The sequence below is a fragment of the Drosophila biarmipes genome, chromosome 3L (genome assembly GCF_025231255.1).
Source record: "Drosophila biarmipes strain raj3 chromosome 3L, RU_DBia_V1.1, whole genome shotgun sequence".
In the NCBI taxonomy this organism is placed as follows: Eukaryota; Metazoa; Arthropoda; class Insecta; order Diptera; family Drosophilidae; genus Drosophila; species Drosophila biarmipes.
The window spans coordinates 16,130,311-16,149,563 of record NC_066613.1 but is presented as its reverse complement, the minus strand read 5'-3'; the positions used below and the strand labels follow the sequence as shown (position 1 = coordinate 16,149,563).

The window sequence follows — 19,253 nt, the reverse complement described above, 5'->3', positions numbered from 1 at the left end:
TACTGATTACCACTCCGAAAGTATTATAAAGTTGCGATGAAAAGTATACTACATTCTGGCGATTGGCTTTTTAAAACTGCATTATCATTATGATACCGAGGTAAACTTGACTTGACCAGGCACAAGTGCAAAATGTTTATGAACATATTAACATCTTAATCAATTTACATATGGTATTGTATCCTTCAATTCTAAAAGTTTACATCGGGTAAGTTTTATGAATAAAAGTTAGAGGGCAATAAAATAACCAACTTTCAAATACTTTCGTTGTTGATAAGAACCTGATGTCTACGTCAGAATGGACCTCCACGAAATAAAGAAAACCAAAAGAGAGATACGAAAGTACATGTAAATTTATTGGGAGAACATATTTACATATCGATCTAGTCCCTTTGAGCTTATACACTTTAAAAACAACAGCGGGCGCAAATCCGCAACTGGAATTTATCCGGACTTGAGCACTCATCTATAATAGCCGCCTGAGCTTGGTGTCCCTGGGACAGTACATACGATTTCATTCAAAAGATTGACTACATCTAGGTCGAACTAAAGCGAATTAGCACTCAAAATTGCAACAATTGATAACAGTGGGTGGCGTCTGTCTACGCGGCACGGGCGTCATTGATGGTGGAGGGCACGTGGACCTCCAGGCCCTCCATGTCCTTAGACAGGATGATTTGGCAGCCCAAACGCGAGGTGTCCGTCAGTTCGTAGGCCAGATCCAGCATGTCCAGCTCCTCGTCACCGGGTTTGTCGGGCAGTTTCTCGAAATCACTGGTCTTGAAGATCAGGTGGCAGGTGGAGCAGGTCAGAGTGCCCTCGCAGGCGCCGAAGCCATCCAAATCCACACTGTTGTTGACCACCACGTCCAGCAGCGAGTCGCCCACTTTTCCCGACGTCTTGATCTTGTCGCCGTTGGCACGAACAAAGGTTATGTTAACACTGCGAACAGAGATTGGTCAATGTTTATGTTGGTCTCTAGGTGTGGAATGGCTCGTGCGGTGGGGGCTACTCACACATCTTTCGTCTTCAGGGCCAATCCCGCCGAGAAAGTGCGCGTTGCGATCGGGGCTCGCAGGTTGAGGCTACGCACCGCCAGTCTTGAGGCGGCTCTGCAAGTGTTGATGACTAGCATTCTGGCGAGGACTCTTCTCAATCTCTATCTAGCACTGACCACACGCACCCACTCGTGTCGCTGCGATCGGTTGTTAAATAATAGAATCCAATTAAAATTTGGGCGAACGTGAAGTCGCAGGTGTGATAGAGGTGGAGAAATATCGAAGAAATATCGATGTATATACTGAATATATACTAAATATACTAAAATAGGGTTGCGGCAACCTACAGTAGATACCATTATTCAGCGCCCTGGCAACCCTGTGCGTCACAACAAAAAAACAGATAGCAGAGTGCAATAAATTAAATTACGTTATAAAAGCTAAACAATGGGCGTGTTGGACAATGTTCAGAACTACTTCACGGGGGAGGCATCCAGGAACAGGAACTCCTCCTTAATAGCCGGCCTGCTGGTAGGGATTCGCCCGCAGACATGAGTCGCCCGTCGCCCACCTGACTGTGCACCTTTTTCCCCGTAGTTTTTTGCAGGATGGTGGGTTCTAATCGATGCCATGTCCATCGACGGCAAGCACCAGATTACCACAGGACACGTCTTCATCGGCATCTTCGGCACCATCAGCTTTTGCATGGTGAACGCTGTGAAGGGGGAACATGTAAGGGAGCCCTCTTTTCATTGGGTTGACCAAGTGACTCACTCCTTTTGTTTTGTGCGCAGATTTCGGAGGAGAACTCCTCGGAATCGGGAGCCAGAATAGCCAAGATCTGGCTGCTCGTGGGCTTCGTAATGGGCTTCGCCTCCATCATTGCCGCCGTCTGGGTGATGATTGATGACTTCATCAACAATGGTGAGATCTTAACCCGACTTTCATGGAATCACAACGACATTAAGGATTTTTAAATACCCCTGCAGATAAGAAGGATGGCTGGTTTGGAGTGGCCCTGCTGACGCAGAACGTCTTCATCCTGTTCGCCAGTCTGATCTACAAGTTCGGGCGCAACGAGGAGGAGTGGAACGAGTAGAGGGCTTCCATCCAAAATGTTGCACACTGGAACGCTGCTTTTAGTATCTAGACTCATACGTACATATTCAGGAGTCCTAGGAGTTATTGCCGCAGGATGAGGACACCATCGCTCGCAAGGCCTCACCCCATATAAAAGCATAACTTGTACATCTCCGTTTCCAAACAGATTCGAAGGGATCGATGAAGTCGTAGGGGGATCAAATGTAAAACCTTATTACATTCGATTTTTCCGCTTTGAATCGGAATGGAACGCGGAGTAGGGCTAATAATCTCATTTATACTAACAATAATAAACGACAAGTCACTTGCGTAAGGCCACCCTTGAGCTGTGCTTTATTTTCAGGCGGAGAGCGAAGTGAGTTGGAACAGGACAATCACCCAAAGCCGCCCGCCGCCCCGACTACATCTAAAATAATAGTGGCCGGTAAGAGGAAAGACCTAATAGCCAATCAAATTTGTGCATCGTACGCGTCAATGGGGCACTCGTGCTCGTTCTGCAGGCACCACTGCGGCTGCATGGCCTCCGCACCCAGACCGTTGTCAACCAGGCGCTGGCGGTGGAGCAGCAGACGCGACTCGGCCTGGCGCCAACCTCCAGTAGGTGCGGACCACAGACGCTCCGCCAAGGCACTGGCCCTCGGCCAGAAGCGGTTGTCTAGCGTATGCTCGTCGATCTGCTCCGACCAAATGGCTGCCTCGGCGCCCAAAACGTGGTGCTCATAGTCACCGGCAATGGATGTCAAGCTGTTGTCGTACACCTTCTGCCAGCCAATGTAGGGGGAGCACCAGTTGTTGCCATCGGTCACCCAGCCAGCTCCGCCGCAGTCCAAGTACAGAGCGTCATAGTTGGAAACTATGATCTTGTAGCCCCGCTCTAGGATCTTCTTCACCTTGGGATCGGCGCCAGTGGTCCAGATTTGAATGATGTACCGCTCCGGGTTCAGATACTGGTCGATGAAGGGCTCTTCAGTGAGTCCGCTGGTCCACAGGATGATGGGCGTTTGGGTGCCATTGGCAACCTTGTCCACTCGGCCGAGTGCCTCCGTCTGGAAGTGACCCCACAAGCGCATAAAGTCGGCGGTCTCCAGACCCCAGCCCTGCTTCTTCATCCACCTCTGGATGGTCCTGCTGCTGTTCCAGCAGCTGGTGGACACTTCATCGCCGCCCATGTGAAAGACATCTGGGTTGAACTGCTCGTACATGGTGCCGTAAATGTCCTCCAGGACATCGTACATCTCGTTCACAGTGGGATCCAGTTGGCCACACGGTGGCTCCACGCAGAAAGACTTCCATGGCTGGGCATTGAAGCAGGCGGTCATGTTCTTGTGCTGCCAGCCCTCACCCACATGGGCAGGGGCATCGAACTCGGGCATAACACGGATTCCTCGCACCCGACCATACTCCACAACCTCGGCCACATCCCGACGCGTGTACACCTGGCGCTGGGAATAGGCTCCCAGCTTGTGCAGCTCCGGTCGCTTTTCCACCTCCAATGGGAAGCTATGCGAGTCCGTGATGTGCCAGTGGAAGGTGTTCAGCTTGACCAGGGCCATGCCCTCTAAGGGAGGAAAGAAAGAAAATTAAGTTCCTGCAGAACGCGACCCTCTCCTGCCTTTCTCCTTAACCCATGTCTTACCCAGCGTCCTCTTAATAGACTTCACGGAGTAGTAGTTCCGGGAGGTGTCCAGGAGCAAACCACGCCACTTGTACACCGGAGCATCGGTGATGGTGGCATTGGCAGTCACCTGAACCTCTCGGCGTATGTCATCGTAGACGATTAACTGGGCTAGTGTCTCCAGACCATGGCGGGCTCCGAAGAAGTTAGCCGCCGTGATGTTGGCCAGCACATGACCCGAGGCATCCGTGTCAATGTCTAGGGTATAGCTCTCGTCGGTTTCCAGGGTGAGTCTGGCCGGAGCCGGCTCATCCGGGGTGTTAATGCTTACAGTCATACGATAGCCACCTCGGGCAAGGACTTTGCGATCCGGGATCTGGACGTTGAGCATGTCCATAAAGCGGTCTTCCGCCGCTCGCCACAGCTTCTGCTGGCGCCCAGTGCCGTTGACATGGAAGTCGATGAAGGAGATGTCCACCTGGCGCATTAGCGTGTCCAGACGCACTGTGCCCGTGGGCTTGGGCCACAGGGTGCCGATGGAGCTGCCGCAGAAGAGCCGGCACACGGGCATGCTGATGGCCTTGGCGAAGTTCTCCTCGCTGAGCTCCACCTTCTGGCAGAGACCTTTCCGGCACTCATAGCCATAGACCAAGTCGCTGGGTTTGGGGAAACAAGTCGAGGAGAAAGTCAGCCACCGATCGGTGGTGTTTTCCATCTATACTATATGGATTCAAGCACTTACTCCGCGCTGTGGGCCGTCAGTTGTGCCACCAGGGCCAGGAGCAGAGTCACTCCTAATGCAGTCCGCATTTCGTCAACCTCAGCACAGAAACTCTCAAAGCCAACTGGCGAATGCTTCGGGAATTATAATTAAACAAATTGAGTTTTTCTAAACAAGTTTTGGCCGCCGAGTAGAGAGCTCATTGTCCGTGCCAAAGAGTCAAGTCAAGTAAACAAAGAACCGGATTTTGTGCAATCCCACTTTTGAATACCCTTTTCCATAAGCAAATGAATATTATTGAGAACAGTAAAGGTAACCCTTCGAGAAAAATTAGCTTTAATACACTTAAAAAAATTGAATTGTTATGTTCATCATATAAACATAAAATAGAATATGAGTATTTTAAAAATGTTTAAGAAAAATCTGAAAACCTTTTTTAGTTATATAATTTTTCCAACTTAGATTTCTTTATAAATAAGAATGTTTAACTCGGACTTTACCAAGACGTCTCAGTAAAAACCCGAAAAGGATGATCTTATCCGGTTCCTAGGCACAGTAAAAAGTCCGTTAAAGAGTATAGCTTACTATGATTCACCTCCGCACAAATAAATATTATTCCAAATCGATTCCAGCCGAACTTGCTGGCTGCTCAATGCAGACTAGAGCTATGGCTTCCCCTTGTTGCCAATTTATCTGCCCACCAGCATCGATTCTGGCCAGCTCACACACACCCTCGCCGAGGTGGGGAAAGAATAGGGAATGTCAAGACAAGATTACATAGTTTTGCTTTTTAATTATCTTTCCCTGGGCCGGTCGTCGTATTTCTAAGTTCAAAGCCACTGGCAGAATGGCAATCTGGTATTGTAAATCTTGGGGAATGAGTATTAGGCCACAACGGGCTCTCAACGAGATTGCGGAGCGGGTAAACAAATTTATAACGCCCTCCTTCGAGGGTACTTAATTCCATTGAGAGTTATTTTTATTGCCTAATCTAAAGTTACGTAGGATTCACACCCTTAAGCGTTAGAGTATTATCCTCGTAGACTTCCAGAACGTCGGCCAAATGCTCGTTGTCTCTGGGCTTCTTGAACTGCCGCTTCTTGTTGGCCGCCTTCTTGCGCTTGGGAACGGGTTTCTTGAGGCCATGGTCCTGCATGGAGCGAATGCCCTGCTTTTCCAGGTACTCGTCGATCTTGGCATCGTCCATGGCATCAACCGTAGCTGAGCGCCATAGTTTCTGGAACTCTTCGTCGACCTGAAAGACAGTTAAAATTATTTCGCATTTAATTATCTTTATCTCTTTATAAAAATGTAGTTTAGTATTTCGTGGTTTATTTCTCTTCGTACGTTTAAGTTGTCCATTTTTTCTCAGACTCGTAAAGAATCCAACTCTCATAACATATTTTTTGTTAATTTGAAAATAAACTCACCGAAAAATTAGCTGTCCTATCGTTGTAAAATAATATCTTCTTTTTGTCAATAGGTCTGATGATGAAAAGTATTTCGGCAGCTCTGTTTTTCAGGACCTTTTCGCAGTGCGGCAGGGATTCCTGGACGTCGTCTAGTAAAATGCCACCCAGCCCTTTCAAGTCGTGTTGCTTCAACAGCCGCATGAGGGTTTTGCCGTCCTTGATTTTGTAGACTGGCTTAAAACTGAACTTGGTGCCACAGGGACTGGTTTCCACCTTGGGATTATTGTGCAGAGCCTCGCTGGCAAGCCACTAGAATAGGGGTAAGCTATAATATCATCTGAATGGATAAACACGAACTACAACTAACATTCTTAACTGATTGGCCAATGTCTAGTTGGTTAGTCTCGTCGAGAATCTCATCAATGGTCAGTGGATGGTCATCGCCGTCCTGGTGGCGCGTGCGCATGAATTTCACGATTTTAGCCAGCACTCCGAAGCGATACTGGGAACTGCCGGACATGGTCTTATACCTGGGAATGGGTTAAGAAGTGGCCACATAGTTACAACCGGAGAGCAGGAAATGCTCTCGAGGAACTTACGTTGAGGCATCCAGCTTGGGCGCTGTGGGAGGACGCATTTTTCGCTTGGAATCATCGCTGGGAGGTGGTGGAGCTGGTCTATCGGGCTTGGACTTCTTTTCGACGCTATTTGGAAAGTTTATTTCATTATTTTCGATGCACAATCCTTTTCAGGGGGTCTCCATGGATGGTACTCACGTGGGCGTGGCCATCGCCCGCTTTTTGAAGGCCTCGCGTTCGCGAAGCAGTGCTGGATCCATTTTGATTGTTTTTTACTTTTATCCTTATCAAAAACCTAACTATTTGACCTTAAAATCAACAATTTACAAAATCTAATCAAATTCCAACTCAGCTGTCTGTGGAACCACAGTTTACCAGGGCTGCGTAGATGACGTTTCGGAGCGGAACTAGCTTGGAACTGGTTCACTTTATACTCTACAAATAAAGTCGCTTGGTTTGAAGCAAGACTAACACATATTCGCAGATCGAGCATTCGAAAGTGATAATTAGAATACCTCATTCAGCTTTTATTGAGTCCAGTAAAATAGTTATCCCTTGTTTTATATCCCTTTCGAATCTTAAATATGTATGAAAACGAACCTTTTATTCATATTGGAAACACAACCATATATTTCTCTTTCCCCTCAAATAAAACTGAAACACACATTATCTTTACTTTTTCCACTATTATTTATTATTTATTTATGTGGCTTATACAGTAGAATATCAGTTACATCTAATATATGAAAAGAAATATATGTTACGCACGGCTAAATCGTGAGCTTACGAGATAGAGTCAATACTCTGGGGAAATTCATTATGTTTGAATTCATTGCTTTGCTGGATCTCGTCGGAATACGTTAGTAATAGTTCATGTTATACAGAGTTCGTTTCTGTATTACGGGTAGATTCAAAAGTCCCCCAAGCGTTATGTTTGTACACATATACGACATTTGGTATATATGTTAAGAGCAAGCATTGCGGTTTCGTTGGATCCGTTTTAAAGGTCGTGAGAGTCTTTCTACGAGTGCTCTGTACGAGAGCCCCTTGAGTTAGTCAATGGTAGTCAACGGGTGTGGTGAATTCGTTGGCTGTTTGTTCACCCGTCTCCGTTCTGCGTTCTCCGTTCGCGGTTTCCCTTTCCGTTTCCGGTCTGCGTTCTCCAGTCTTCGTGGTTCTTGTGGCATTCCGTTAAGAGAGTGTTGTTGTGGTGGTTGTTGTTGTTGTTGTTTGGTTATTGGTTGTTTGGTTGGTTGTTGCGTGGGTGGTGGTGGTCAGTTCAACTGTTTTTATCGGACTGTATTCTCAAGTTAGTTACGTACTCGTACATTGCGTTCTCTGTAAGTTCTTGGTTGTCAGTGGGTCTGCGGAGATAGAAAGATAAAAATGGTTTGGCTTATTATGTTCGCGCTCAGTGGCGGCATAGATATCGTCGTTGGCCAACCGTTGCACGGGGTAAGTATAGCACTGTACTATTCGGTTGGTCGAACAGAACTGTCCGTACACAAGCGTTAAGCGAATGCGCGACTGAGATCGTTAATAGGTTTCGGTTTGGAATTTGCACAACTACTTACCTCGGACCACGGCACACACTCATTCCCACAATGGCTACACAAGTAGATACGGCAATTATGCTTTCTCGACTAGCTACTTACACTCAATTGCGCCTAAGGCGTTTGCGTCCACCGTCATCGCCATCGGATCCACTGCGCTCCTCCGCCTCCATGACCTGAAACGGTAGGCGAGGTGATACATTTACTCCATTTATGCTCAAATAAAATCTTATTACTGAAGGTAGCAACTTTTCCATTTCTAAAGACTCAAACAAGTGGTTAATAAATTAAGTTTGGGGGATTTTGAGTAAAAAGCGAGTTCAAAGTTCGTACCTTAATTTTAGTGCCGCATATTTCGGCGCCATTCAGCGCGTGAATGGCCAACTGGGCACTCTCAGCCTCCGCATACTTGACGTAGCCGCAGTTCTTGTTCGGCAGCAGATAGACGTCGATCAGTCCCGACCAGCAAGAGAATATGTTTTTCAAGATCGAATGCGGTAAATTCTGAATTGATAAAAGACAACGTTCATAACTAATGTCGATTGGCCACGGTACAGTGGTACCTACCGCTGAAAGCACAATAAACAGGCGCTGGGCCACCTGGGCGTCGGGCGAGGCCAGTGGCTGAGTTGGGGGCAAGGGCACATTGCAGATGGCATCCTTTTTGGTGCGCTCTAAAACGAAAAACCACAATATTATAGTCAGCTTATACGGCAACGTTTAGCATGCATTTCAAGCCCAGCAAATTTAAGGTAGTAAACCAGATAGAAGTGTTTAATAAATGGCTACAGGTGATGGCGCGGCCTAAAACCCTTAAAAGATTTAACTCGCGTACTGTCTATAAAGGATGTGTCCATTCGAGCCGAGCTCATTCCATTCACTTTGACGATGATGCGCTCTCCCATGGGATATTCCAGGCCATGAAGTTTATCCCTGCAGGAAAGAGATATTAAATCGTGGGTTTCAAAAGGTTTGTAGAACTAGATTTACTTGGCATAAATAGCAGCTTCTGGGTTGTCGTACACTACTAAGGCTTCATTGGTGCGCGGTCCATCTGTGAAGGATAGTACAAGGAATTCTATATGCTTTTAAGGCCAATATTAGATGGGTAACTCACGCTCCCTCATGATTTGGCAGTAATCTAAGCCGGGAATGATATCGAAGAGTCGCCACAGCTGATCCTGATTGACGCAGTTACTGACGTTCACCTCAAGGCAGGAGGGCTGGGCCACAGGGACATTCTGCATGCGCAGGAAGGCCGACATGTCGTTGTTCTGCGACACATTCCAGTCGTTGTTGTAGCTGCCGTTGTTCCCGCCATCCCGTCCACTACCTCCATTGAAATTGGAATTGCCACGTCCCGAGCCGCTGTACAAGGGATTATCGTCGGAGGGACGACCGTACTGGTCCCTCTGTGTGCGAGTAGAACCCTTCGGTTCGGCGAACACAGCCTTATACTTGGCCGAGCAGTTCTCAAAGGCCACAGCTGCATAGTAGAACCTGCCAAATAAGTTATAGATTAGTCAGGCCCGAAGTCTTAGTAACGCTGCATTTGCCACGCACTTGGTGAAGCGGACATAGCCGAAGCCCTTGGGATTGCCATTATTTTTCTCCTTGACAATGGTGACGGTCTCCACTTCGCCCCACTGCGAGAACTCTTCGCGGATGTCCTCCTCGGTGGCCGTTTTGGGGATCACAATGAACAGTCTTACGTACTTTTCCTGCTCGTTTTCAGACTTATTCGAGCCCTGATTGCGGCTGAAAAGTTGGAGGCAGTGATTAGGTACCGGTTGCAGGTATAACCAATAGGTAATCTTACTTGGCCGCCACCAGGACTTTAAGGGTTCGGTCCAAGTTGCCAATGGTCTTGCCGTTCATCTCCTCCTGCGCCTTGGCCGCATCAGAGGTCTTGGAGAATTTGACGTAGGCGATTCCCTTGTTCTCCTGCGTGTGCTTGTCCTTCACCACCCAAATGTCCTCGATTTCGCCGTACGGCGAGAAGGCCTCGCGGAAGTCCTCCTCCGTGTGGGCCTTGTTGCAAATGATAAACAGCCGCGACATCGGCGGATCGTCGTCGTTGGAGTACTCCTCGCGGCCGCCACGTCCTCCGCCGCTGCGCGATTGAGATCTGTAGTCCGACATGGTTTTGTTCTGCTTTATGCTTGCTAAACTTTTTGCACTTCACTTTTTCCGCTTTGCCGCTTCGATGGCATACACAAAATCTAGTGATGGACATTAACCGATGTTTGTGTGACCGCAAAGTTATCGATGAGACCTAATAACCAGCTCAAAAATACTTTATATACCATTTTATTAATTTTAAATATACCAAACATATGTTAAACGGTCACATTAAAGAATTTAAAAAGTTACGGTTAAACTTTACTATTTTGGTAACTTTTTTAATACCTTAACTAAAATTCGATATCAAAGATCGTATTCCTATTTAAAATACGTGGAAGAAAAACGAAAATGTCAACCTGTTCTGTGGAAAAATATAGGTATGATAACACCATAACCATTATTTAGACCGGGATTTGATTCCCAAGTGGGTAATTTATAAACCAACATGCACTCAACAATGTATTTCTTATCCAAAGGTCCAGAATAAATAAGCCTTATTAGAGGCTTAATAATATTTTTGCAATGCCACTTTCAAGTCATACAAGTTTAGCATTTCGGGCAGAACGTTACTATATGAAAATGTATTTTTTTAAGCAATTGGCAGTCGCACTTACGATTCTTACAAATGTGAACTATTCGCTGGCTAATGGATGTGACTATTTTAAAACTGTGGATACTCCGGATTGGAAAAGTGTCAACGATACCTATAGGGATGTTGGCCTCAAAATTGTGTTTAACATGACAGGGGAATACAATAATAGATTGTTAACAGATGTACCAGAGTCCCAGAAACACTTTTTAATGCAGTGTACCTGTGATAATAACTACTGTATCCGATTCTGCTGTCCCCGCAAGAATATGTTAGCTAACGGAATGTGTGAGGATGACCTGCAGGAGAAGATTAATCTAACGATCTTGAACCTAATGGAGGATGAAATTAATACGATCGAATTACTAGTTATAAGGGATCAGTTCAGGCCTTGTACGGGAATGGTCGCAGTACGGAGAGAGGAATACAGAATTATGAAGGTTTGCCTTTAGATGTAACAACTTTTTGTTTACTTCAATATATTAATTACAACATACATTTCTTTAGGGTGGAATGTTATACTTCTTTGAAGGAGACCCCCATTTCATATCCATCAAAAGCGTGTGCTTCTATCCCCATGAATCCACGTCCATGTGGCTTATAGACCAAAGGTGCGTGAAAGAAGAGTTTCCAGAGACGTCAAAGAGTATGATTTTTTGTTTTTTCTTCCCCCATCTGTTTTTTATTTTATTAATAATACTATATTTTAGTCCGCGTGATATCCCTTTTATGCTATGTACTTACTCTGTTGGCGTATCTTTACGTTAAAAAACTAAGGAATGTCCTGGGCAAGTCCCTTATATCCTGCTTTTTCTGCAAGATCGCAGTGTTTCTTATCGACATACTCGATTCATTGAGTCTAGTTGACCGAATTTGTGCTTTAGCAGGTTTGTTGCTAAACTTAGTTGGGACTGAGTGATAAACTTACGACAACCTTTGCTTTTCCAGGTTATATTAAATATTTCAGCTTAATGGCATCCTATATTTGGTTTTCTGTCATTAGCTATCATTTATGGAATACATTAACATCTATGAGACGGGTCGAACCTCGTAATCAGTTTCTTCGTTACAGCGCCATTGCATGGGGCATAGCTGCTATCCCCCCAGGAGTAATTTATGTGATTAATCAGGTTTTTGAGGAGCATAACCATCTCAACTGGATGCCCGTTGTCGGTTTTAGTAACTGCTTTGTAAATGGGAAGTTTAAACAAGCTGCTGATAGCTAAACTATCATTGTATCTAACTGAACATTATTTTCCAACGCAGATTTCGGACAATCCTTTTATCTTTATCACAACGGACCTCTGATGGTTTTGGGTGCCTTTAACGTGGTTCAGACAATCCGGACGGTCGTTAGCATGCGAAAAGTGAAGAGCGAACTGAAAAAGTTTGACCGCAATGCGGAGAACACAATCTGCTGCAACTTCGCCATTCAAAAGTAATAACTAACAGATTGAATTTTTTAACATACCTTTACATTCCATATCCCATTCTAGAAACCTTATGTTTTTTCGGATCTGTTTCATCATGGGCTTGTTTTGGATTCTGGATACTATTTATATTTTGAATGCCATTTTTATAAGCAGTATTTTGAAGGCGCTTGCTGTTGTTGTACTTTATTTCAAAACCAGTTCAGGAGTTTTCTTTTTTCTGCTGCTTGTTTTCAAGAGCAGCACCTTAAAGCTGCTAATGGATGAGTGGGTGTCTTGTAATTGCTATGGCGTTTGGAGTAAACAATTGCCTGTTTTTACAGATTTCGTAAAGGACGATAGGATCAATTCCTTTTTTACTTGGTCGAGGTTTGGAGTTTTAGGCCTAACTCGGTTTATACTTTACATAGGTATAGTGACCGGAACTACTAATAGAAAATAGTGAACTCTTAGTAGAATCCTTGTATTGCATTTCTTCTTTTATTACTTCAGAAGGGATAGTATAAATCAAACAAATTTGTATATGTTAAAGATTTATTTTGTATTTTGAGAAAGTGTTTCATCACGTGAAAAATAAAAATATATAATGCATCCATCTGGTGGTTGTACAAACTTTTACGTCAGTAAATCAACCTCCCAAAAGGACCAACCCAAGTTAGGTAATATTTACCAACAGATAATGCCCTTTAAGGGCAGCTGGTAAGTGTCTTTCTACCTGAATTGTTTCGAGGACCTACCTGCCCCACAATTTTATTTAAAATCAACCGTCTCCGCCCTCAACTCTTCAGTAAGAATTGACCTCTCAATATGAAATTACTTGTGAAAATCGTAATTTTCGTATCACTTTGGCAATCGGTTTTTGCTGGCATGGCAGAGATGAGAAGGAAATCCCACACCGAAGAATTCGAGGGCATGTCAGCCTTGTTCAGAGCCATGTCCTCTTCGCCAAACGATGGCTACACCTACAACTGGAGCGTGGTTTCGTTTTCAACCGATGGCCAACCAGATTCCGCACTAAACTGCACTGTTTTGTATCTGGATCAGTGCACGTCCTGGAACAGATGTCGTCAGACCTGCCTGAAGACCGGAGCCACCAGCTACAGGTGGTTCCATGATGGCTGCTGCGAATGCGTGGGCGAGCACTGCATGAACTATGGCATCAACGAGAGCAGATGTCGACTGTGTCCTGAACCAGGATTCGAGGATGAGGAAGATTGAAATTTTATAGAAAACATTTTCCAAAATCCGCTCAAAATTTGTATAATACAGATTTATTTTTATGTTATTTATTAAAATTGGTAATGACTTTGCTAGTACTTAATACATGTTATACAGGAATTTATAATTTAGTTTTTTTTTAATAGGGCGGTTTTAACTAAGAATAAATTCATATATACTATACAATATTTTAAATGCGTTCATATTCTTTTCTGCACCCAAAAAAATCATAATCAATAGACCCCATTTAAGTGTCGATGTGACCCTATTGAGGGTTACTTCTAACCCTATTATAGGACCCCCTTTGCCACTTGGAAAAAGTTTTCCTAAAAATTTTTTTTTCAGCGGTTTAGCACCTGGTTTTAGATGCAGAGAGAGTCGCGTCATGGCGACTCCGGCGACCCACGGATGGTGCCGGAACAGGCTGGTAGAGGCTGGTGTGCCCGGCTCTGAAAGAAAATGCCCTGGGTGAATTATCACTATATATTGCAACTTAAAAATAACAATCAATATTACATTTTTAACTAGTTCCATTTCGATTAAAATTGTTTGTCCAAATTACACAAAAGGAATTTGTGTAAACTCCAAAGATCATTTGTAGGTGTATAGGAAGTGAAAAAACACCTATTACCAATATTTTAGATTTTCCTATTGCAAAACAATTTAAAATAAAAACGTGTTAGAAGGGGATGAGTTTTCTTCAAACGATTACATGAAAATGGGATAATTATTAAATTCTTAAAATTATATAGATTGGTCTGTGGAAATAAAATAACGTAAAGTTTTTAAATATTTTCCAGTGTTGTAAAATTCAACAATTCAAATATCCCCAGGGGCACGTGTTACTAACGCCCTGGTTTTGCACAGCTCGCCATCCCTGGTTGTTGTCATTCGAACTCCACGTTGCTTTGCATTTTCATTTATTTGAATTCCTTCTTAAATTATTAAAAGCAATCTAAATGGGTCGCAAGTTCCAGAATAAGAAAAAGAAGGCGGCTCCACAGCTGGAGATAGTGCCACTGGATGAAAACCCACCACTGCCGCCACAAAGATCCTCTGATGAAGTGGTGCCCAAGAAGGCATGTACTGAGGCTTCTTAAAACCGACACTTTATTAACTAAAAACCAATTTTGTCAATACAGGAAAAGTGGGTGAACAAACAGCGAGTGCTGGTCTTCTCCGCCCGCGGCATCAGCCACCGGGACCGGCACCTAATGAAGGACATCAAGACTCTGATGCCACACCACCGTGCGGAATCCAAAATGGAGCGCTCCAAAACCTTGTCGGTGGTCAACGAAATGTGCGAGATGAAGCACTGCAATAAGGCCATGCTCTTCGAGGGTCGCCGCAAAAGGGATCTGTACATGTGGGTGGCCAATACCGCGGGCTCAACTGGCCCATCGGCCAAGTTCCTCATCGAGAACATTCACACAATGGCCGAACTGAAGATGACGGGTAATTGCTTGCGAGGATCACGTCCACTGCTCTCCTTCGACTCCAAGTTCGACGAGCTGCCACACCTTAAGCTGCTGAAGGAGCTGTTCGTACAGACCTTTTCGGTGCCCAATCATCATCCCAAGAGCCAGCCCTTCGTGGACCATGTGTTCACCTTCACCTACCTGGACAATCGCATCTGGTTCAGGAATTTCCAGATTCTCTCCGAAGATGGCGGCCTGTCCGAGGTGGGACCGCGGTTTGTGATGAACCCTGTGAAAATATTCGATGGCTCCTTTACCGGACAGGCCATTTGGGAGAATCCCGACTACGTGAGTCCGGCTAAACAGCGACAGATGCTCAAGAAGGCCGCCAAGGACAGGTACGTGAACCGAGTGGAGCAGAAGGTCAAGCACGAGGCCACACGCCCTGTCAGGGCCTACGATGGCGTTGATAATGACGAGCTCTTCGAGGACGATGATCCTGTGGAGACGGCCAAGATTCTGGCCGCGATAGCCAAGAAGAAGAAGGAGGAAGATGCCAAGAAAACACCAAAAACGGCGCTGAGCAAGAAGATAAAGGACAAACAATTGAAGGCCATCAAGGAAGTAATCGAAAAGAAGAAGGCAAGAACTATTAAACGCGTGAAAAAGGTCTAAACGCCTCACTTTTACATTTAGATACAAAAACAATTAAACTTTATAAATATGTTTACAAACTGTCCTAAGTTTGAATATATCAATAGACAAGATTACACGTTATTGTTAGTCCCACTTTTCTACTTTGTACGTCGCGACGGAGTTAGGGTATGTATATATATATAAATATTAACATCCTAATGAGATGTGCGTTGAGTTTCAAGGGTTTTCTGGGACTGGAAAAAAGTATAAGCGAAAATTATGCTTTCGCCTCTAAGAGCTACTCGGGCGACATGGGAGCCACCTCGGGATCGGACTGGGGGAGTCGTGTAATACTGAATGGCTGCTTGTTGATGGGCATCATTTGGACCACCTCGATGGGCGGCTCCTCTCCAGGCTGTAGCGGTTCCTCCCCCACTAGCTTGGCCAGGTTGCTCTGCGCCCATCGACCAGACCGTCCATTCAGGGTCTTGTCCTCGCAGACGCACAGGAACAGGGTATCCACGACCATCTGTCGGAGAGTCATTAGTCAGAATGACTTAGTTATATTCCATATAGGATTACCCACCTCGAACAGCGATAGAATGATGTGAGCAATGAAGAATGAGAATATTATTATGATTATGACGGGGGCCATGTAAAAGTTTAGACCGGGCTTGTCCTTGAGCAAAACGATTCCGATAAGGCCGGATAGAGCAGCCACCACAACCTTTCCCAGGAAGAGGATGAAGTCGCCCACGCTGTTGATGGTGGCCACTTGCAAGACATTCGTGGCCATTGCATTCCAGGCCTTCAGATAAAAATTTAGTTAAAATCATAGAACAAGACACAAGGGTTTTCCAATACTAAACTTACAATCCCAGCGGCAGGGCAAAAGTTAATGGACTCAATGGCTACCACAGTGTAGGCATTGTGATTTAAGAAGCGAATGAACTTCTCCAGCAGCCAAAAGCCACAGATACAGCACTTCAAGCAGCAGGCCGCACACTCCGATCCCTTGTCCTCGCCTTTTTTCAACCTTAAATACAATACATAATTAGTTAAGAATGGGAAACACTTTCAAGAAAATATAATTAACTCACTTGGCATATAAATATGTGAGTATCAAGCGAGGAATCTTGAAAATAGTGATGACAAAGGATCCCTTAGCCACCGTGCCCAAATGATACTTGACCAGTTTGCCAATGGCGTAGATCGTGGGTGTTGTCGTGGGCTTTTGGAAGTACCAAAAGGCCACAGCTGCGGCCAATGCAAACTGCTGGCAGGCAAAAATAAACTCCACCGTCCATATTAGACCCACCACATAGATCCAGAACATACTGCGAAGGGCACCAGCATCGGCATATTCTACGCGCAAATTGTCTGTTTAAAGAAAAGGTTACATTACTTTTACGGAAATAAAATGGAAATTATCTGTGGAATGGTTTGTCGTTGTATATACAATTTGGAACCAAGAGTGGTGAGGAAAGAAACAGAGGAATATGTACAGGAAGAGTAAAGTTCTGAGCCCTTATCATAGACCACTTACTTATTCACCAAATCACATTTTAAATTAACCACAAAAATGCAAAGATGCAGATTATTTAGCTGTTCAAAAAACCCTGCGAAAAACGGAAAAACATCATAGATATGTGCGACTACTTACTTCTCAAGTCATTGGCATTGGTGTTATTGGAAACAAACAACGCATTGGCTGGCAAGGGCTGCATATGAGCCTTTGAGTTGTCAAACGGAGCAATGGGACTCTGGTCAGGAGAGCTGGCGGTGGCCAGACAGATGACAACTCCCACCCAGAAGCTCAAGAAGGCTATGAGCACAAGGAAGGCCAGCAGCGGGGCAATCAAAAGTCCTGGTAGATTCATCATGCACTGGCCAGCTTCTTCAAAGAGGGCAGACAAACCAGATAGTTTGTTTTTCAAAAAGTAAATAACTACAATAAGGATTATCTGCAATAAAATAATATATAAGTAAGAAATAATAACACAGTTTATAAGTTAACTAACCATAGTTATGGTGGCCAAGACAGCCAGTGTTAGGACCGCCTGCTCATTGCGCACAAACTCCTGCAGCATGCTATATTGCGTATTCACACCAGTCTTATAGCGAATGTTATAGTAGGCATACCAGAGGGCCACACTTAGTGCCACACTGGCCACTATAACCAGAACACAGATGATCCAGGAGACGATGCGGGAGAGCCAGTGCATCATGGTCACCAGGGCAATGGAAATGACTAGGAAATTAAGCTGTTTAGATTACATTTTCAATAAAGATTAGGAGTTCCCTTACGCAAGGCCAGTCCGCAGACCATGGCTATGATGTGCCAGGTGGAGTAGATGTCGCCAACAAACTGCTGGGCCACATCCCAGTTATTGAGCATTTCGTAGTAGTTCTCAATGTATTTCTTAACGTTCTGTCCCGTGCCCTTGGGCACACAGCGATGCAGGACAGGAGCACTGCGGAACAATGATCAGTGTCTAAAATAAGCATTTGATTTGGGTGATGTTATCAACTTACCTCTCGTAAACGGGTAGGGTGGGGCAGGGACCCAGGAAATTAAAGGTCTTGGCATCCTCTCCCACCGTGCTCAACTGCTGCATGTTGTAGTCGTATTTGCAGAGCTGGGTGCCCGATTGGCTGTAGTATTCCAGCAGCTCGGTGCTCTTGGTCATGGTTTTGGCGGGACAGGATTTAACGCATATTTTCAGGGACTTCTTGAGCTCCTTGACGTCGAAGTAGAAGAGCTCCGGCTTGTCGAGGGTGTTCATGCCGGACAAGGGGAATCCCTGGAACTTCTCATTCCACTTGACGCCACAGGTGTTGCCGAAGGAATCGTAGCCATTGATGATGCGCAAGGGATTGCCGTACACAAACGAAAAGATGGCTATCACGATCTGTAATGGAAAACGGAGGGGTCTCGTGGGGGTAAATAATCAGATAGATCCGAGTAAAGCCCGTGCCAACGCCCACGACGAGTCAGGGCATCGTGTCATGCCAAGGGGCATTATTATTATAATCGCTGTGGGGTGTGTGGCTACCCCTGCGAATAACTTGACATGGAAATGCTTTCGAGGAGTGGCGTGTCCTGCAGGACAGCCAAACAGCGCCTATTGATTCGCCACATGTGGGACTTGGATCTAGAGCTTAACCCCAGGCCTGCCCTGAATGTTAAATCATCGCTTTCATTAGCGGAATTAACAATTCCGCTCATGAGCCACAAAGCGATGACGACACGAATGAGACATTTCCAAGTAGCCAGTAGCCCGCTTTCCTCCCGCAAAAACCGCTCACACACACAGCGAAGAGACGCGAGATGCGTTGCGCAGATTAATCTGCTAACTTTCACTTTCCCGATGCACATTTCTAAATGGGGAAATCTATGCGACTACGGATCACTCACCAGAAACAGCCAGAATATAATGTAAATCGCCAGCCAGCAGGTGTCCGTGCAGGACCGGTATTTGGGCCTATTGTCCTGAGCCTCCCCCTCGCCGTCCTTGCTCTCCGCACAGCCCATTTTGCACTGCGTTCACTCGGCCGGTAATTAGCGGGCTTAGGTGGTCTTATCACTATGGTCTTATGTCAAGTTTCGGGTTGGTTGAGCCACTAGTTTTCTATATTTTGATTCACAACCGACGAGGCAACAACACAAAAAGTTAAGACTGCAGGTGTGACCAGAGGATGCGCGGACAGACAATGCCAACTATCTTCGGCCTAGCAAAAAATACTGGAGTGTTGGACTGTTATTGGCGCGCGATTTAAAAATGGAAACGTTTAAATTATTTTTCTTAGAATAAGATTTGAATTTGAATTTAAGAAAAATTGTTCAGCATTGTTTAATT

The 19,253-nt window shown here is 45.2% G+C and overlaps 9 protein-coding genes across 10 annotated transcripts; 4 read left to right on the top strand and 5 right to left on the bottom strand.

The window, feature by feature from the left end:
• Positions 1–335: 335 nt before the first annotated feature.
• LOC108034582 (adrenodoxin-like protein 2, mitochondrial) lies at positions 336–1,284 on the bottom strand. Its single transcript, XM_017109514.3, has 2 exons — positions 1,017–1,284; positions 336–942 (listed from the first exon to the last, which is right to left on the bottom strand). The coding sequence occupies exons 1-2, from the start codon at positions 1,133–1,135 to the stop codon at positions 603–605; spliced, it is 459 nt and encodes a 152-aa protein (XP_016965003.1). The 5' UTR covers positions 1,136–1,284; the 3' UTR covers positions 336–602.
• A 74-nt stretch (positions 1,285–1,358) lies between these two features.
• On the top strand, positions 1,359–2,417 carry LOC108035359 (transmembrane protein 50A). Its single transcript, XM_017110957.3, has 4 exons — positions 1,359–1,529; positions 1,596–1,730; positions 1,793–1,922; positions 1,988–2,417. The coding sequence occupies exons 1-4, from the start codon at positions 1,446–1,448 to the stop codon at positions 2,095–2,097; spliced, it is 459 nt and encodes a 152-aa protein (XP_016966446.1). The 5' UTR covers positions 1,359–1,445; the 3' UTR covers positions 2,098–2,417.
• LOC108035357 (chitooligosaccharidolytic beta-N-acetylglucosaminidase) lies at positions 2,401–5,087 on the bottom strand. Of its 2 annotated transcripts, none has more exons than XM_050885947.1 (4): positions 5,031–5,087; positions 4,457–4,569; positions 3,736–4,370; positions 2,401–3,657 (listed from the first exon to the last, which is right to left on the bottom strand). In XM_050885947.1, exons 2-4 carry the CDS (start codon positions 4,522–4,524, stop codon positions 2,549–2,551), a joined length of 1,812 nt encoding a protein of 603 aa, XP_050741904.1. In that variant the 5' UTR covers positions 4,525–4,569; positions 5,031–5,087; the 3' UTR covers positions 2,401–2,548. The 2 variants fall into 2 exon arrangements, with proteins under 2 accessions (XP_050741904.1, XP_016966441.1); XM_017110952.3 differs by having other exon boundaries at positions 5,021–5,076.
• Positions 5,088–5,392: 305 nt separating this feature from the next.
• Positions 5,393–6,800, bottom strand: LOC108035358 (general transcription factor IIE subunit 2). Its single transcript, XM_017110954.3, has 5 exons — positions 6,624–6,800; positions 6,447–6,551; positions 6,215–6,377; positions 5,866–6,156; positions 5,393–5,690 (listed from the first exon to the last, which is right to left on the bottom strand). Exons 1-5 carry the CDS (start codon positions 6,683–6,685, stop codon positions 5,433–5,435), a joined length of 879 nt encoding a protein of 292 aa, XP_016966443.1. The 5' UTR covers positions 6,686–6,800; the 3' UTR covers positions 5,393–5,432.
• A 291-nt stretch (positions 6,801–7,091) lies between these two features.
• On the bottom strand, positions 7,092–10,208 carry LOC108035611 (RNA-binding protein 45). The gene is made up of 9 exons (XM_017111296.3): positions 9,798–10,208; positions 9,542–9,736; positions 9,096–9,478; positions 8,969–9,032; positions 8,814–8,911; positions 8,546–8,652; positions 8,312–8,482; positions 8,081–8,154; positions 7,092–7,789 (listed from the first exon to the last, which is right to left on the bottom strand). The coding sequence occupies exons 1-8, from the start codon at positions 10,118–10,120 to the stop codon at positions 8,083–8,085; spliced, it is 1,413 nt and encodes a 470-aa protein (XP_016966785.1). The 5' UTR covers positions 10,121–10,208; the 3' UTR covers positions 7,092–7,789; positions 8,081–8,082.
• Positions 10,209–10,975: 767 nt separating this feature from the next.
• Positions 10,976–12,463, top strand: LOC122818988 (probable G-protein coupled receptor Mth-like 7). The gene is made up of 7 exons (XM_044094771.1): positions 10,976–11,101; positions 11,199–11,337; positions 11,402–11,578; positions 11,640–11,885; positions 11,958–12,129; positions 12,188–12,388; positions 12,445–12,463. Exons 1-7 carry the CDS (start codon positions 10,976–10,978, stop codon positions 12,461–12,463), a joined length of 1,080 nt encoding a protein of 359 aa, XP_043950706.1.
• A 465-nt stretch (positions 12,464–12,928) lies between these two features.
• Positions 12,929–13,527, top strand: LOC108034737 (protein twisted gastrulation). Its single transcript, XM_017109677.3, has one exon. The coding sequence runs from the start codon at positions 12,929–12,931 to the stop codon at positions 13,337–13,339; it is 411 nt and encodes a 136-aa protein (XP_016965166.1). The 3' UTR covers positions 13,340–13,527.
• A 681-nt stretch (positions 13,528–14,208) lies between these two features.
• LOC108035208 (ribosome biogenesis protein BRX1 homolog) lies at positions 14,209–15,534 on the top strand. The gene is made up of 2 exons (XM_017110718.3): positions 14,209–14,418; positions 14,482–15,534. The coding sequence occupies exons 1-2, from the start codon at positions 14,299–14,301 to the stop codon at positions 15,430–15,432; spliced, it is 1,071 nt and encodes a 356-aa protein (XP_016966207.1). The 5' UTR covers positions 14,209–14,298; the 3' UTR covers positions 15,433–15,534.
• LOC108035206 (choline transporter-like 1) lies at positions 15,410–19,079 on the bottom strand. Its single transcript, XM_017110717.3, has 9 exons — positions 18,812–19,079; positions 17,929–18,305; positions 17,701–17,867; positions 17,415–17,644; positions 17,057–17,357; positions 16,494–16,773; positions 16,267–16,429; positions 15,980–16,201; positions 15,410–15,922 (listed from the first exon to the last, which is right to left on the bottom strand). Exons 1-9 carry the CDS (start codon positions 18,926–18,928, stop codon positions 15,692–15,694), a joined length of 2,088 nt encoding a protein of 695 aa, XP_016966206.1. The 5' UTR covers positions 18,929–19,079; the 3' UTR covers positions 15,410–15,691.
• Positions 19,080–19,253: the final 174 nt, after the last annotated feature.